The sequence below is a fragment of the Galleria mellonella genome, unplaced genomic scaffold (assembly GCF_026898425.1).
Source record: "Galleria mellonella isolate WM207_F2 unplaced genomic scaffold, CSIRO_AGI_GalMel_v1 utg63, whole genome shotgun sequence".
In the NCBI taxonomy this organism is placed as follows: Eukaryota; Metazoa; Arthropoda; class Insecta; order Lepidoptera; family Pyralidae; genus Galleria; species Galleria mellonella.
Genome location: NW_026442130.1, coordinates 7083694 through 7103325, shown reverse-complemented (window position 1 = coordinate 7103325; position 19632 = coordinate 7083694). Strand labels below are relative to the sequence as shown.

Sequence of the window (19632 nt, the reverse complement as noted above, 5' to 3'; positions counted from 1 at the left end):
AACTAAATGTCAATAAAAAAGTTAAATAATTGGAAACCATCACAATATTCAGTTCCTAATACGAAAATCTTATATTTACAATATTTATTGTTATTTATAAATCATAACATATATTATAACGCATTAGAAGTGGACGGATAATATCATATATGAGCGATTGCCGAATAATCCGGCTAAAACACTATGAACCATATCAACTCGTAACGTGCATTCAAGTTTTCTCTTTGTATATTCGTTGAAAATCATCTTCATGTTAACTCTATGTCACGATTATTTTCGAATTTCCTCCCTTGGTAAAAATAGCAAAGATGGTAATCCACACTTTAGTCGTAGAAAATTTGCGTTTGGTTTATTCTTACTACTACTGGTTGTTATATTGTGGGTTTTGTCATCAGAGGTGACCAAAGTAAGTTTTTGTCTTTATATTTATATAACTATAAAATGAATAAACTGTAAAATTAAGTTTATTTTTCAACAATGTATTTGTTTATTTTCCAGTATATATATGTAGAAAAGAAGCTAGAGAGACCATTCCTAGTAACCTATGTTCGTAGTTCACTCTTATTTGTATACCTATTGGTGTTGTGTTTCACACCACCTACAAGGGATCCTTGTCGACCTGTTGATTACACTGTAAGTATGCATCCAGAAAAACATTTGTTTCAAAATAGGTAAATATAATTGGGTTATTTAAATATCTAAATGTAATTTAATCCTTAATGATAATTTAATGTTTTAATTAACTAAACATTTAAATGACAATGTTAAGTCACGAGTTGAATACACTGGCAGTTATAGGACATTATAGTTAATCCATAATATTATTCTCTGGCCTTTATTTAAGTCTTACTGAGATTCTAAATTTAAAATTTGGGTCTAAACCATTCAATGAATATGTATGATATTTAATACCCAAGATTGTATGTGGTGTCATCATCATTTATAGATAATTTTCAATATATAAGCTAAGATATGCTAACCCTCTAATAAGCCATATAGTTGTTTTTGCTTTGTTATATATTATCGAATAAAATAATCACCATAAAGTACAAAAGTCTTCTTACTTTAAATTTTTTGTTTTTTTTACAAAAGTTTTACATAAGTTAATCTCAGCAGTTGTTATTGCATGACTATATTTTTAAAGAATAGGTTATAATGAAATTAGTAGGTGTAAATGTATAACACCTTAGTTCCCAGGAATGGAATAAATGAACAATATAGGGGTATCTCTAATATATATACATATATATATATATATATAGGTATATCAAAAATGTACTTGATACTGTTTATAGCTATAGGTAGCTATATTGCCAGTTTCCATTTAATAGCTTATCTATCTGTTTGGTATTTTAGATCAAATTTCAGAAGATATGTGTTAGGATCATATAAACATTTTTTATTGATAATGCTTAAATTGCTATACTGAATCAAATCAAATTAATGTATATATACCTTAAGCTAGATAAACTGTATACTTTTATCATAATTTATATGGATAAAGCTTTATAATAGCTGGTAGTAAAATATTAAAATTCATATAAATTATGAGGTGATTATTAAAATTTGTGTCATAACATCATAACCTTCTATTTCCACTGATACTCTTTTCTATATAACTTTTTATTTTTGTATTGCAGCAATTATTAGAACATTCTGCTGAAACAGATGATGAAAACTATTTTAGTGAAACCACCAATAGTTTGGTTAGTATTATCTTAAATTTGTTTTACTTATATATACTTAATTATTGTTGGAAAATTATTAGTTGACAAAATAGTAATCCTATATGGATTACTTAATATTAGGGTGGATAATTTAAATTTATTGCACTTTGGACATGTCGAGTATTGTGTTCACAACAATAATTGACAAATGCATCTACCTACCTACTCATTACTACTACTATAGTAGGCATCACTATTTACCACATTATTAAATAATGGTGTTTTTTTAATAATATCAATATATAATTATTTTTTTAAAACCCTGCATATGCATACAACTAAAGTGAAGACCTCAAATGCATTGCAGGATGTCACTGGATGCAGGTGGTTTTTTAATGCAATCTGTGGGGAAGGCATATGTTAAACAGTTCATAGATAATGGCTGAAATGATGATGATAATGATAAAATTTTACTAAGTGCTGACAATTACTACTATAAATGTTATATATATTTCTTAGTTGCTATTATTTTAGTATAAAAACATTAACTGTAATGCTAACTGAACCCTTTATCCTCAGACCTAAGCTGTTCATGATAACTATATAAAGTGATATTATAATTAAAATTCATATGATTAATAACTAATTCTAGGGTGATTCTACATTCGTACCAGTCCGTGCTGGAGAGACCACTGACAGTGATGATGCAGCTCCAAGAGCTGTACGATTCAATAAAGTAGCAGAGGTGAGAATTATTATCATTAACATTAATAATATTTTACTTAATATTAGTGTAAGTCTACTAATATATTTAGTTATAATTTTTCCACCTTGAAAATTGTATACTTTGAAATTCTTACCTAATTAATATTTTTATTTTATGTAATTCTTTTTTTCATTATGCATACATAAATAGATATTATTTCTATAGTGTAGCTTCAAGTTTTATACATATTGTGAGATATGTATAAAATATGAATTGTGCTTATGTAAATCTCATAGTAAACATTTTTTTATAATACTTTTTCATCAAAATATATATTGCATATACAACAAATATTTTTTTTTTTTGCAAATTAGAATGGCAAACAACTTGAGGGCCCACCTGATGGAAATTGGTAACCATTGCCTGTAAACATGAGCAGTACCATGGACATAACAGAGTATACTGTTTCTCCCATGATACCCCCCATGTGTTGCTATTCCTAAGGACTGGTGTTATCCTGTACCTTGTAAATTCAAGTTTAAATTTAAGTTTCATGACACTTTTTTTATGCAACTTAGAATGCTAGACATGCTGATGGCATCTAATGGAAAGTGATAACCATCGCCTATAGACATGAAGGGTACCATAGACAAAGCTTAAAGTTTTTTTTGTATATTAATGTAAACTGTGTCAGAAATGTAAGGTAAATGATGATTGTCCAGGTGCGCGTGATGTCCGCGGCGATGGCGGGCGAGGCGCTGCTGGCGCGGCTGTCGTGGGCGGCGTCGGTGCGCGCCAGCGAACACGCGCAGCGGCGCGCCGCCGCCGCCGCTACGCGCCGCCACCTGCGGCTCGCGCTCATGTTCGCTGTACCCGTATGTTTTTCTTTTATGCATAAAAATGATGACTGATATTCCTAATTAAGAATGATAAGTGAGAAGGAAGTCAGCTCAGTTGACCTATCATGACAATTTCACTAGAAATTAACTTTTGCCTTACAAAAGTCCATATCACTAGTTATTTGACTAAAATTATTTTGTAATTTTATAATAACTATAGTTTTAACGACGTGGTACAATGGTAAGCACATAACTTTTCGTAAATGAGGTTCGAGATTTGATACAACATTTCTAAGTTACGAGTCTGGGTATTCTGGATTGTGCCCCCAGATGTTCCTTATCTAGTTGCTCATATCCCAGAATATCGTAACTTGAGGAACAGGCGATTAGTCTGATCGTGTGACATTTATTTCTTTCAGTGGTTCATATCAAACTACCTATACCGACTGAGCTTAAAGCACAGCGGGGCCAGTACGACGACAATCTACACGTCGACAACGGGGGCAGTAGCACTCTCACTGGGCGCTATATTTACTCAAGCACCCGGCGACCGATTCAACCTATCCAAGAGTGTCGCTGTTTTACTTACAGCTGCTGGTCTGGTAAGCTTTCATATATATTGAATTTTATTAGTTTTATTGTAAAATTTACTAATTTTTACAAAATCAAATCACTCTGAGACTTAAATTAAATTTTTTTAGTTAAAAAAAATTTGGAACTTCATGTTTTTTATTTATTAATAAATGATAAATAAATAGTTTATATTCCACAAAGATGTCATGTATTACACATGCAAAAAAGACCGTAAAATTGAGAATAAGTACAAATGAACTGACAAAACATGTTTATCTTTTTAAAAAAAGAAGTGTCTCTTCTAGGTGGTGTTAGCTTTATCAGAAAGTCAGAATAACTGGAAAGCTGTATTGTCTGCCCTCGGCTCCGCTTTATTCTATGCAATGCATCTTTTAATGTATCGGCAAGAATTAAAGAAAGGTGATGGCATCAACTCTCCATTGCTTGTTGGTGAGTGATATATAAAATTATGATAAGTAGCAAACTTTATAAAAAGTGTTTAATGAAAATTTATGTTTTTATCATTATATAACTTATAACACTCACACCCAACAAAAACCCTATTTATTAAAATCTATTAAATCATTTATGGTCGCCATATTTATTTATACTGTTATTATATAGAAGTGTCAGTTAAGATATGAATCAAATATTTATTACTAGTTTTTACCCACAATTTGTCCACATGACTAGGATGAAAAATAACTTATATCCTTTTCTATCCCATGTAGTATATATACACCAATTTTCATAATGATTGATTAGTCTGTTAAAGTTCTATAATATAATAAACAAATTCACTTTCATATTGATAATATTAATAAGATTATTAAAGTTTAACACTGTTTGTTAAACTTTAAAATAATTTTACAAAATAATTTGTTCAATGCACTAGAAATGCTATCTTATAATTTCTTTCCTTTTTTTGCAATTTAATTAAGCCTGTTATTTGATAAAAAAGACACCCCCTATTGTTTACTAAAAATGCCAAGTATAAAAAACCAACTGTATGTACTAACATTATATATTATTTGATTTACATTCAATTTTAATAATTTATTCATAATTATTTTATTAAACTATGTCTTATCTTGTGGAAGTCCATATCACTGGTTATTCAATTATAATTAGTTTGTTTAATTCTACTACCATTTGTATGCATACGACTGCCAACACTCGAAGATTGACTATTCCATATTATATTGACCATCATAATTTTCATCACTCATTCATTTTCCTACTATCTCTTATTTAAACTACATGTTCTAATTTAATAACATGTATTAATGTTTCACAAACAAAGCATGATATGGTTACCTCTGGATTTAAGAATAGTAAACTATAATTTACTAGTGTATTGTATTGATATGTTTCACTGTATCTTATGTTGATGATTCCTCACATAAACATACTCATTAACACATTATCTATTACACATAATGACGCACTGAAAACATTATTAGGTAGTCAGTTAAAAATTAAATAATTATTAAAAATTGCTTTCTGATTATTTAATCATTACCAATTAATTTACAATTTATCCAAAAATATGTATACCTAATAGCAGTATACATTTAAATCTGTAGGTTTGGTGGGATGCGCCTGTGGATGCATAGCATGGGCGATGGGCGGCGTACTAGCTGCCGTAGGTGTAGAGCCAGCCGAACTGCCACCGCCCAGGCTCTGGAGCTGGCTACTGCTCGACGCAGCCGTGGGGCCGCTACTAATTGAATCGCTATGGCTGTGGTAAGATTGTATATGCAAAATCATAAGCTTTCTTACTCCTGAATGATTTATCTATTCATTATAATAATAATAGCCTTTATATATATATATATATATATATATATATATATATAATGTAATCTTATTAATATTATATATATATATATATATATATATATATATATATATATATATATATATATATATATATATAGCCTGTTGCAGAATTACAATTAATTTGATTACATTAATTTTTCCAGTATTAACTATTATAGTATAAATATAGATATTTACACTTACTTAGACTTAATGGTTGAGGGCGACAGCATCCCTCTTAAAAGCTACCTGCGGTTGCCAACCCGCCTGCGAAGCGTGGTAACTATTGGCAATAAAAAATACAAATCACATAATCATGGTGTCCATCAGGGGTCGGTCGCTGACCTCGTGTCAGACGGCGACGTGCATGTTGGCGCTAGTGGCGCCGCTGTCGGCGGGGGTGGAGGCGTGGCGCGGCGGCGGCGCGGGCGGCGCGTGGCGCGGCGCCGCGGCCGTGCTGGCGGCCGGCGGCTGGCTCGTCGGCTCGCTCGACTTGCCGCGTTCGCTGACGCCATTCGCGTGGATTAACACGCGTCTTCGAGCCGCCGAAGGGTTCACGTATGTATCTACACTCAACTTGACGTTGTGAAACTTATTCATAAAAACTAAAGACTTCTTAATAAATATAAACCCTTTTAACTAGTAATACTTTATCACTAATAATTAGTAATAGTAATAATTCTTTTGAATTCTTCTGAAAACCATGCTATTGTTACTACTACTCTTATTTCAAAAACGAAAATAGCATTTATTTTCTCCGCATTCTTGCTTTTAATTAAATATCTACAATTACATAAATTTAAAATATTATGTAACGTTGATAAAATGGTAATTAATTTAATTGATAATTTCATAGGGCAATAAGAAATATACCAGATCTCGACGAACAATCAGAGGCCCTGATGTCATCAGACGATCCGACGTAGCACAGTACACAAACCACTCACAAGAGGATTTGCTTCAACACTGAGGCGCACCGGGTTTTAATGTAGTCATGTATAGTATAATGTGGACCACAAGCGCCCATGTTTCGTGATAGATCTCATTTAACTAATCTCTGACTTGCACTAATATGAAGCAAAAAGTATTTGGACAAACGTTCCTAGAATCTTGCATTTAAAGGAATGTATCCAAAGATTGCATTAAAATTATTGCATCAGCAGATCAATGGCATCACATATAAATAATAAGAAAACAGTACTTGTAATGGCGGTTTTATTATTTATAGAAAATTAGTAAAATTAGATGTTTTAATATTGCTTTTATATTAGTGTCGATTTTTAGATAAATCAATTGTGAAGTATTGTAATGTTTCTTGGATTATTAATTATTTCTCTCTGAATAATTCAAAATATACTTTTGTTGCCTCGCGTACTTACGCGTGAGGAGACAAAAGTACTCTGAATGGACTATACTCTTTGACTGCAAATTATCTTTAAAAGAATTTAAACACCGGTTTGTTGTGTAAAACACGCTTTGTTATTCCTAGTCTCTTATGATTAGCATTTATAAAAAAAAAAGTAGTTAAAATCAAAATGTTAACCATTAAGTAATAAAGTAACCATTCCACTTTATAAGTAGTAAGAAATAATCTTAACTTCATTCCATATAAGTGCAATATTGGGATAAAAACGTTTGATATAAAAAAATTTATTATGTAAACGTCTATCAATATATGTAAGTTTATAATTTATGTAATATAATTAAATTTTCAGTTCAAAAATTGTTGATTGTAAATTAAAATAAACTCACAGCAGTAATCCTAATTGGGGTTTCAGATGTTTTATCAGGATTTTTGTTAATTGATATGCGAAAATATAATTTTGCCACAAATTATAATGAAAGTAATAAAAATCTAATTTTGTTGATTATATTATAGAATTGTTTTTATAATTATGAATTTGATATTAAAAATGCATAGGTCAATTATTCACTCTTCGCACCTCCATACTCAAATAATAGACATTTCTTTAAAATTTAATATCTCTCTGAGATTACCAATATACATTGTACTAAATCCTCGCTTGTTTCCTCCTGATCTATAAATGCAGGTGTAAAAGTTGATACTCGTACTTTAACTGTGCCTTTTCGTATAGACTAAATACATTCATAATTACAGTATAATTATAAAATCTGTTCAAACACATTAATATATAGTAAGAATTAAATTAAAATATCGACTATATGATATTATTTAAGTTACATATACAATGTTCCACTCTTATATTGTAAAATCTATTTATTATGTTTACAATTGGACACGCAACCTGTTTTCTAAACATTATTTTCCAGATTATTTACAAAAAATATTTTAAATTTAGTAAATCAAAATACTAAATAGTACTGTTCTTTCTATTGTAGTATCATATAGTTAATATAATAATAATAAAGTTCCACCATGAAAGTTTAATTCAAGCAGCAAATCATAAATTCATTTTACTTACAAATACATGTCTCATTATTATTAAAAAAGTGCTAGCACTTCACATCGTATACAAAATGGCAACTTACAGCATCTTTAATCTATGTGTATAGCATTTTCTTATTTAATGTAATAAATAAAAAGCATTGGTACTTAAATTTTTTTAACTAATAACAGTTTAAAAAATAAATACTTTAAAAGGTTTTTGATTATTAAATGATCCTGTATTATGAAATTTTTTTATCTGTATTTATTCTTATTTTGTTATTGTGTAAATGACATACCAATATTGTTTACATGTATGTAAATAAGTCTATAAAAAATATAGTATCCTTATCTATTAGTCGCCATAGTTCTTTTATATTATTTGAATACCACTAAAATTAAAGTATAAAAAAATGGATTGTTATTATCAATTGGAACAGATTATTATTATTGCTGTAACCTTTTATACATTAATTCAAATAAATATAAAATCAGTCGCATAATTTATTATCATTAATTCTTATTGTAAATTAAGACATTGTGCTTGCGTAAGAATTGACAAATAAGTATCATTCAATCAAACAATATTACTTACAACTGATTTCTGAATTGAATATAGATATTTAAGTATGATTGAATACGCTTTATAAACATCTTAGATTTGATATTGAATTGCGGTACATATTTAAATAATAATCAATTCGGAAACCAGAGGTTGGAGTTATAACTAGTGTCCTAAATTGTGATGATAGTTATGTTAAAAAATTGTATTTGATTACAATACTGGATTCTAAAAGGTATTCTGCAACCATGCAAATATCACAGTGCTTTCTCATTGTATAATTTATTTATTTTCAATCTAACTATAAATAGTTATCTGCAAAGTGATAAAAATGCAAAGTTGCAGAACACTAGTTTTCATATCTACCTTAATATCATATGAATGTTCTAGAACATGTATTATATTTAAAGGATATTGATATCAGAAAGTAGTCAGTATAATTAATAAAATCATACATTTTAAATTTTATAATAAATTCTTCATACGGAGACAACTAATGTGACTCATAGATTGTATACTACTGCTGCAATTTATATTTTATCTGCGACTCATTTAATGTGTAATTAGTGACACAGTATTAAAAATAAGTGGATTATTTGTGTTATGAGATATGTAGCAATAGATTTTATATTACTTAATCACGCTTGTATTATTTTTTATACTTGAATATTTAAGTTTCAATATGGAACGTAAACTGGACGATACAAGCATTCCGCAATATAAAACCAGTTTACCAATAACCGCTAAAGATAAATAATATCCTATACATAACTGTAGCTGGTTCTCAGACAATTTTGAAGAATAATATCTATTAGGATATTGAAATGGAAACTACAGTTCTTATATTTTAATATATCCCTTATTCCATTTCCTGATGTTTTAATAAAATAATAAAAGATTAATATCGTAACCTTATATTGCCTCTATAATATTACTATCTGACCAACAGTTTGTCATCCATTAGTAGTGCGCGTATCCGTATGATTTAGTTATGCGAAAAGTAGTAATAACTAATTTTGTGATTCCACTACTATTTAGTAATATACTAATTTTCGTATTCGAATAATTTTACTAACAAGGAAACAGCAAGGGTATGGGGTCCTCAAATCGAACGGAGGTTCCGTGTGTAGTTAGCACTCAGTGAGTGTATTCATATATTCAAACCCTAGAGCGCACTACTTAATCATTGCAAAAAAAAATCCAGAAGTTTGAAAAAAAAAATTTATTTGTATTAAAATTTGATAATAAATTTCCATGTGTTTAATGTAAAAAAGTTAGAAATTATTAAATTCGCGGTTCAACAATGTATAAAAGTTGAAAAGATATTGTTTATAATATTTATTAAATTTAAATATAAATTAAAAACAAAATTATTTCAAACTAGGAATTTTTTCTCGACGATGGCTAAGTAATGCGCACTAGGGTTAGAGTATATGAATGTACTCATTGAGTACTAATTACATGAGGAACCTCCGTTCGATTTTAGGACCCCACACCCTTGCGTCTCTTGTAAGTAATAAATCGATCTAAACGAATAATAATGAAAACAAAACATTGATTTAAATACCTTTAACTACTTAATAGATATAACTGAGTACCTATATTTTTACCTTTTATATATTCATATATTTTTTTTCTCTTATAAATTACAACGCACTAATAATAGCATGGTACGTAATTGCTACAATGAGTTTTTGTTACCTAACCTTCTGGCTTTATTTAGCGGCTTTGCTTACATGAATTGAGATAAATTGTTGGAGAGAATAACTAGTGTGAATGAACTGATTGTCCAATCGAGCTATCGATCTATTGTATCGAGTGAGTAGATAGTACCAAATGAATTATATTGAAAATATCGATCGTATCATCGAATTGATAGTGCACTATGCAATACTCTTTGTATATGAATAGACATAGCTTAAACATAATTTACATTGCATATCACAGAAACAAAATTCATTAATTATGTGTTGTGATTTTATTACTATATAACATATACACATAATAAAGAAATTAAAACTATAAATTGTCGTCGATAACATATAGCCATCAAATACCTAGTTGCAAAATTCACATAAATACAATTTTTTTTTTTTCTATATACGCCGGTGAAGAGAAAACGTCTGTGGCAACTGTTACTCCTCCGTTATCAAATTGCAAAATTTTAAAATTTACACACCAAAAGTGGCTTACGATACAAGATAATGAATTATAAAATCCATTGTTTATAAATGAATTACAAAAGTACGTAAGTATCATGTATCTACTATTTTAAGAACAGTTGATAGTGAATAAGCTATAAAACGACAAAAATGTGTTCAGTAATTGTAATTCAACATCTTTACTAGTAATTAACTGAATATTTCTTTTCTTGATAACTGATAAGCTTCAAAATTTGCTAATTATAACCAAATATGTTAAATTGGCAACATTAAAAATACGTTTGTACCGAGTCGTACAAAATAATTACTAAATAATGATTTTACCGATCGTTACAATATAGTGAATAAAATCAGAACACGAATAATTTTCGGATTCATTCAAATAATTCAAATGAACGTTTTGCAGGTACTCTATGAGATAATCTGAATTAAACTCGGTAATTTGCGAAGAGAAAATTTTGATAAGCTGACCATGTTACAATTTAGGAAACACAGCGAGACATTTAAAAAAATATTTTCTACCATAACCAATACACATTAGTTTATGTTGTAAATACCAGATTAAAAATGGAGTTCACGGTTCACAGCTAACATCAAATTAATTGCTCAGTCGAATAAATTTGTAATCGTTATTAAATACGCACATTGCTACTTCGGACTACATGAAGGCCAATTATTAGTAAATTCTCATCTATTTTATCTAGCAACATTGATGTAACCTGTTTTTAGGTTAGAATGTTTTAGATTAACTATATATATATATATATATTAAAATGATTTTCTTGCTTGTTTAGTAAATTATTAAAATTAATAACCTTTATTGACTTTGGTACTACAAGTTCAAAAATGGCACTTTGTTTTAGTGTAAAACATTTATTTCCTATAAGCAAATGTTACGTTAAAAATATAATCTTGAACAATGTTTGCAAATATACTTCTAAAAATGTCCCTACGACAAATCATGCCCTAGATAATATGACCGACTGGGAAACATTAAGTAAAAAGAAAAAAATAAGTAAAGCTATGAAGGCGTATTTGGAAAGAGCTAAAGAGCATGATGAATTTATGAAGAAACAAGAATTCGAATACAAAATTGGAAAGAGACATCTCGCAAATATGATGGGTGAAGATCCAGAAACGTTTACTCAAAAAGACGTAGACCGGGCCATTGAATATCTATTTCCTAGTGGTATCTATGACCCTGCAGCTCGTCCTTTAATGAAACCTCCTGAAGAAGTATTTCCAGCCCGCAAAGCAGCTGAATTTGATGAAGCGGGAAGACCACACCATTTTTTATTCTACACAGGGAAACCAAATTTCTTCAAATTATTACATGATGGTGCTGAACATATTCAACAGGCTTATAATTTTGAAGACAAGGTTATTAGAAAAAAAGCAGTGCCTGATCCTAATGGTGAACTCAATATAGATAATAGTATTTGGTTGACTAAGGAGCAACTTGAACAAGTTTTGGTAGAAAGTATCACAGATTTGGAGTATGACAATTTTAAATTATTAATGGAGAGATTAATCTCTCTTCCTTATGCATACAGACATAAGGAATTTATTGAAAAATATAGAAAACCATTGGTTACTCAAAGGTTTGCTTTAGAAATACCTAAACCTAGCTATGATGATGAAGGTAGAGCCTTTGTTACCACTTATGAATGTTTAAGAAAAAAAGCCAGGGGTGATGTGACTATTCGTGTTCCTGGAACAGGTAAAATTACTATAAACGGTAAAGATTTGACTTATTTCGAGGATGTGCAACCTAGAGAACAAGTTATGTTCCCATTATTCTTTACAAATATGCAGGACCGTGTTGACGTGGAATGCAACATCGAAGGAGGTGGACCATCAGGTCAGTCTGGTGCTATTAGGTGGGGTATAGCTTGGGGATTGCGTAGTTTTGTTGATAAAGATATGTTGGAGAAAATGCAAGTGGCTGGCTTGCTGACTCGTGATCACAGACGTCGTGAACGTAAGAAGCCTGGTCAACCTGGAGCTAGAAAGAAACCAACTTGGAAGAGGCGATAAAGTTTATATACAAACTTGATGTAGATTATTCTTAATAAAAATTTCACTAATAATAATTAAGTTTTTATTAACATTTACAATTGAAAATTCATTATTATTTAATACTAAATTAACTTTTTCTTTTATTGTAGCTCTTTTTTAATGATTTTTTCCGTCCTCCTATTTTCTTTTGGAACATTTGACTCTTTCTTTCTTTATTATATATCCGTTTCTTCATGAGCGACTTTAATTCTCTTCTTTCCTTTTGTCTTTTCTCTTTTCTCTTCTTTTCATCTTGACTAATTTTATTAAAGAAATCCAAGCCGTCTGAAAATGCAATTGAATTAGCCATCAATACTTTAATAGTTATCAAGATAAACCTTTTATTAATTGATAAAATAAAAGTTGAAACAATTCCGAAAAAACAGACGTATTAATGTGACACATTGCATTAAACAACTAGATGAAAAAGTTAAAATATTACCAAAGCCTAACTGCACTTGCCAATCCGCCTACCAAGCAAGGCATCTTCTGGCAATACCCCCCAAAATGGCTTATATATTAATAATAATTGTTCAGGAGGAAGGGGATTGTTAGTGATGGAGATGCGAGTCCCTATTCTTAGCAATATATCCTAAACCATCATGTGGATACCTCTGGAAATTTATTCTTAATTCCAGACTGATTCATCACGATGGGCTAATTGACCTGTCTTTTCAATCTCACCAATCATCCCTAACTGAAGCACCACCAATGTACAACGATAATAAACAAGGTTACCATTCCTTTATAACCCATTAAAAAAAGCACTAAATTGTTACAAAAAAACAAACTACCCACAAATATAGAACAAAGGAATAATTTAAATCAAAGATAATGCTATTTAAATAAAATAGATAGTTTTTTATGATTATTTAAAAATGCCTATAACGTAAAACGTTAACCATAAAATAGTTATGTAACATATAAATCTATTAATGAAGTTTACAGAAATTCCTGCAGCTATTTTATGTCAGGTGATATTACTATCAATAAATAATAAAATTCCAAGAACCTTTTAATCTGCCGTCTGATTCTGAGAAAAATAAATTTTCTTTCCACACTATCTTATTTTCATTTTTTTCTGGTATTAGATCCGCATTTTCTTTTTTTTCTTCCTCTTCAACTTCAGAATCTGATGAATCATAGACAAACGGATTTTTCGTTCCAGGGTCTAAGGGATTTTTTACTTTACGCTCTTTTGATGTTGCCAGAGGTACATAAGTTGATTCTTGACTTTTGGTTTCTAAAAAAAATATTAGTAAAATTAATTCTTATTATAATAATGCTAATATTGAAAACTTTTATGTCAAGCAACCAAGATATTTATTAATATCAATAAATATACTCTAAAATTATTACATTATTTTCTAAATACAGTACAATCTCGATTATCCAGACTTATTCTTCAAGGGTCTAATCACTGATTTAGAAATAGTATTATGTAATAATTAATTGAGAGATTCTACTGTATATTCTTGTACTCTACCTTCTTCAATATTTTCACTCTTGGAAAACAAACTCCTCAAACTGAATGTAGTTGGTTGTTCAAGAGTGTCTTTCAACGTTTCACTGACTTTATAGAACTGTTCTTTAGAAACTTCAACTTTCTCTTTTTCTTGGTCCAACTTTTCTGTTTGAGATTCCATTTCTGGATTTTCTTTAGGTTTTTTCTTTTTCGATTTTTTTGTATGATCTTGTTTAATCTCTTCTACAGGTGCTAAGAATTTTGCATGGTCTGGTTGCATTGGGTCAAATCGAAGCATGCCCATTTTGGACCTTAAAATAATAAAAATATTTCTTTTAATCTAAACAATGCTGTATAGTATCAGCTAAATTAATAATGGCCATCTGGGAAGTAATTCAAGAGATATGGATTCAAATTATATTACTGTTATATTTTATTAATACTTTCCATAAATTGTTAATGGTTAGCAATAATTGCTTATTATTATTATAGATCATTATATCAATTACTATTATATATATATATTATTATTATAGACAAAGCTTGATTACCAAGTCTCATGTTCTTGTATGCAAACTTTTACAACCTATCTTTACAAACTATAAAACATATATTTTGTATTTCACTTACTTGATTTTTTTATTATCTTTAGGATCATTAGGTTGGGTATGATGAGATTTAATAGCAACTCCAAGCACATCTTGTAATATATTAAGCTGTTTTACTTTTTCATCTGTTTGTACAGCTGCTATAGCTTCATCGTCTTCTATGGTTTGTTGTTCATTTTCCATGTCCAATTGTTCATCTTCAATGAACCTTTCATCTAAGATGAAACGTTTATCAGTTTTGTATCTTGATTGCAAATCTAAAACCTTTAACAGTATTTTACAGTAACAACAGATTTAACAAATATTTTTTGCATGATAGAAAGTGGTAATAGTCACATATAGACAAGAATAGCTTGTCCAAAATTAACTTTTATCATTAATCTACCATTATAGTTTTTTATAAAAAGAAATTACATTAAGTAATTAATTAATACAATTTTATTGTTAAAAATTGACGATACTTTCACAGATAGTATGCTCAACACCTCACACACAAAACTAGTCGAGCTTTCATAACCAAATTACATGAAAATAAACTGGTACCTATTACATTAAAAAATACTATGCCAATAGACAGCTATTCAATTTAAATAATATAATTAAAAATAACATTACAAATAGAACATGCACCCATTTTTTAAACATAGCTACATGAATTTCACCTAATATACTGTAATATCTATGGAACTCCTCATGTGTTGATTAATCCCTATAACCAATGATTTCATTCTTTAATTTCAATTATCTCATTCTTATAATTTTAACTAATGAACTATTTTTCCTTCAGATGTCACCAAATATAGACATTGTTTTTTTTATTCCCCAAATTCAACTCAACTCTACATATCTGAACTCCACTGTTTATAAGAAAGGGTTAAAAGAAGAGGGAATAGGAGGTAATATATAAATATACTTATAAAAAGGATAAGGATGGATATGAACCTTACTGAACTGCCTGTGTTGTTCCAATGCCTCTACATATCTGACTTTAAAAATATACAACTACAGTTCAGCTTTAAAAATTACCTTTTTTTTATAATCCTTTACTTTTTAGTGTCCATAATAGTAAGATATTTTTTTTTAATATAGTATACATACCTTTTGACCCTGTTTTCCTTCAAACTGTGTTTTTATTTCAAAATTAACTTCATTATCACTATCACCATCATCATCAAATAAGGTATTCTTTTTCATTTTATTATTTTCATTGACATGTTGGTCTTGGGAAGTGTTTTCTTCATCATCTGTAAATATTATCTTTTTGTTTGATACCTTATCCTAAAATAATAGAATATCATAAGTCTTGACTCTAATAATAACTGCATTAATATAAAAAATGTAAAATACTTACAATACCACCTAAACCAGTTTTTATAACCATCTGTTTATACTTGAACTCTTGTCTCTTTTGTTTAATAGATTCCATTCTCTTCTTATCTGCATCTTGTTTCTTTTTATCTTTATCAGGTGCATTAAAATTCTTCACTCCACTAACAGGCATAAAATCGACCAAATTATCATTAGCACTTTTTTTAAATGATTTTCCCAGTGTTACAGGTTTGTGAGTGGTATCACTTAAACAGCTTTTAGCATCATTTTTCCTTTTACGAGGATTGAGTTTTTCTCCTAATTTTATAACTGGGTTTGTTTTAGGTAATGCTTGTTGGTCTATTTCAATCTTAAAAATAAAATTACCAATAGTTATAATGTATTATATTTATTTTAGTGATTCAAATGTTGTAATTATCATATAAATCAACATCATAATTATTTCAGCCATTATCCATGCACTGCAGAACATAGGCTTCCTCAATAGACAGCCATAAGGAAAGGTCCTAAGCTACCTGACTCCACTGATTCCCTGCACTGCATTCGTCTGGTATGAAGTGACAACCTCAAATGCAGTGCAGGGAATCATCCTACACTGTTTGTCCATATATACAAATATATTTTTTCAAGTAATCTTAATAATAAGCTATACTATGAATACTATAAATTTATATCACAATCATCACTCATTAAAATAAACCTTATTAATATTGTAAATATAAGAGTGTTACTTTTTGATGCCTTAACAGCAGCACACAAAATTTGGCATATCAATAGTATTTGGGCAATCAACATGATGGACTAGTATCACAAATAAAATAGAAGTTAATAGCTATACATAGTTAGTTTCAATAGAAAATAATAAAAATATAAACAAATTAATAATTATGGTCCTTATTAAACGACAGCCTCCCGATGTACAATAAGTAGTACAAATCAAAAATGTACTTGTTACTAATTTCATTTAAAGAGTTTCTATGATAATTTCAGTAAAACTTGGCTATTTTTTTATTAAATAATTTGAAATAGACTATAGTAGGTATATTAATAATAATATTTTTGAATTTGGTATATAAACTTTTTGATATAAATGCAGCCAATTATGACAGTGAACACATACCTTATCAGTTTCTTTCTTTTGATGAACTTGATCTCGTTCTCTTTGCAGGCGTTCCAAAAAACTTTCACGAGCTCGGGTGACATATAGTTGATTGCCATTGAATACTACATTTCCAAAATGTTTAATACCTAGACATGAAGTTTTTTATGTTTAATTAATGTCACTACAGATTGTCATTGAGTGACATATGTAATTCGACTAAAATAAGCAGATTCTAAGGCAACCTACATAGCAATTATAGTAATTACAAGTTTGATATATTTAGTATAAATAATATATTACTAGTGGGTAACTTTAAAGGCTACTTACATGATTCAATATCATAATTTGTGGCTGCTAAAGTTACAAAAGCAAACTTTTTCTGATCATTTTCATTAGTTGATTTACTTTTTATGTCCAAATTGGTTATTTTTCCATAAACAGAAAATGCAGACCGTAGCTCGCTTTCATTTGTACTTTCAGGAATATTTCCAACGAATAAACGAGTTAGTGATGACATATTTTGTTTAAGATAACATTAACAAAAGTTTAATCAAAATAATATTGTATGTATTTAATGAATGAATTACTTTTTGATAGGGTCACACAATAATAAGGAAACAAAAAAAGCAAACATGAATTTGTAGGTTATATTAACAAAGAGTATATAACCAAAGATTAAGAATACTTACTTCATATAAGTTATATAAATCGACTTGGTCAGGAATGCCTTACCAATCTATATAAAAATCCTCCTTTTTCTCATTATATTGGCGAGCCTGCTGTTCAAAATGGAGACAAGTTATAATTATGTTATAGTTTAATAGCAGAAACACAAATTATGTGATAAAAGAAATATATAAATCACGGACCCAATAGTACCAGCGTGGGCGATATACAATATATGTAGAACTCAAAAACATTCTCAGAGGTGCTAAATATTTTGTCAAATTGTTTTCTTGTATAGTTTGTAGTTATTTTAGTAAGTTATACCCTATACATGTACAAGATGATTTCCACCCTTAGTTTCCACCAAATTACTAGCATCGCATTTGGATCGGAAAGAATACGAATACGCGTCCAGCAGGATGTTAAGTTGTGAACGTATTCGTTTCGGCGTCTAGTCAAACAGTTTCATTTCTGCTGTGTGCATTAGAAGAAGAAAAGAATAATTATAAAACACAGAAGAAGAAAAGAAAAAACAACAGCTATAGGGATCCGATCATATACATCGATAGACGATGTATATGGTAGACGTCGTATTCGGCACTACAGATCGGCAGATTGATGCAGGCATGGAGGCAGGATTTGCTTCACACTGGATGATCCCGACGCCATTGCCGATTCCATTGCTGATGTGATGCTTCAGGGAATGGAATTATTTATTCCTAATTCTGTGGTGCCCGTCGGCGGGAAATCCCAGCCCTGGTATGGAGCCTCTTGTAGAACAGCATCTCGTTTAAAACAGGAATGTTTCCTAGCCTGAGCTAAAAATGTGGTGTCGCGAGATCCTAACACCAGTGCCCTTAAAAAGAAGTACAATTCAGCCTCTAGGTCTTTCAAAAGACAAGTAGAATTGGCAAGAGATTGGCTAGTTTGCCTTCGGGAACTCGAGCTTTCTGGTCTCTCTGCACAAGGGAATTTCTATAAGTCAATTTTTTCACCATTGCGCAGTGAGAATGACTCTTTGGCTATGAACGCTAAAGAAAAGGCCTATCTTCTTGGATCCATCTTTGCGTCAAACTGGACATTGGATGACGGGGAGAAACCACCACCGACTATCTCGTGTTGTAAGAGCTCTATGCCTGACATTAAATTCACGCATTGCTCAGTGCGTAGAGCTTTTTTCTCCCTTGAAATCCATAAGTCGGGTGGGCCCGATGGTATTCCTCCAATTGCACTTAGGGCGTGCGCATCAGAGTTGGCTTCAGTTCTTACGCGTCTTTTTCGCCTCTGCTACTCATCGGGTATAGTTCCAAAGTTTTGGAAGACTGCTCTGGTACATCCGATCCCTAAAAAGGGAGATCGCTCAGATCCAGCTAACTATAGGCTCATAGCTATCACTTCCTTATTCTCGAAAGTTATGGAATCCATCATTAACCGCCAACTGCTTCGGTGCCTAGAAGAGCACCGGCTGATCTGTGATCGCCAGTACGGCTTTCGACAGAGACATTCGGCTGGTGATCTTTTAGCTTACTTAACACACCGATGAGCAGTGGCAATCGAGAGTAAGGGAGAGGCCTTAGCTGTTAGTCTGGATATTGCGAAATCCTTTGATCGGGTGTGGCATAGAGCGCTGCTTTCAAAGCTACCTTCATTTGGGTTGCCTGCGAGAC

The 19632-nt window shown here is 30.4% G+C and overlaps 3 protein-coding genes across 3 annotated transcripts; 2 read left to right on the top strand and 1 right to left on the bottom strand.

The window, feature by feature from the left end:
* The first annotated feature begins 20 nt into the window (after positions 1-20).
* Positions 21-9213, top strand: LOC113521824 (uncharacterized). Its single transcript, XM_052899806.1, has 10 exons — positions 21-406; positions 499-633; positions 1641-1706; positions 2320-2412; positions 3096-3248; positions 3632-3814; positions 4091-4235; positions 5372-5531; positions 5937-6164; positions 6463-9213. The coding sequence occupies exons 1-10, from the start codon at positions 251-253 to the stop codon at positions 6530-6532; spliced, it is 1389 nt and encodes a 462-aa protein (XP_052755766.1). The 5' UTR covers positions 21-250; the 3' UTR covers positions 6533-9213.
* A 2235-nt stretch (positions 9214-11448) lies between these two features.
* Positions 11449-12830, top strand: LOC113521680 (28S ribosomal protein S9, mitochondrial). Its single transcript, XM_026907299.3, has one exon. It carries the CDS (start codon positions 11584-11586, stop codon positions 12772-12774), a length of 1191 nt encoding a protein of 396 aa, XP_026763100.1. The 5' UTR covers positions 11449-11583; the 3' UTR covers positions 12775-12830.
* On the bottom strand, positions 12825-17973 carry LOC113521679 (probable RNA-binding protein CG14230). Its single transcript, XM_026907298.3, has 8 exons — positions 17627-17973; positions 17318-17445; positions 16220-16546; positions 15967-16146; positions 14891-15132; positions 14282-14571; positions 13808-14038; positions 12825-13080 (listed from the first exon to the last, which is right to left on the bottom strand). The coding sequence occupies exons 1-8, from the start codon at positions 17814-17816 to the stop codon at positions 12884-12886; spliced, it is 1785 nt and encodes a 594-aa protein (XP_026763099.2). The 5' UTR covers positions 17817-17973; the 3' UTR covers positions 12825-12883.
* Between the last annotated feature and the right edge of the window lie 1659 nt (positions 17974-19632).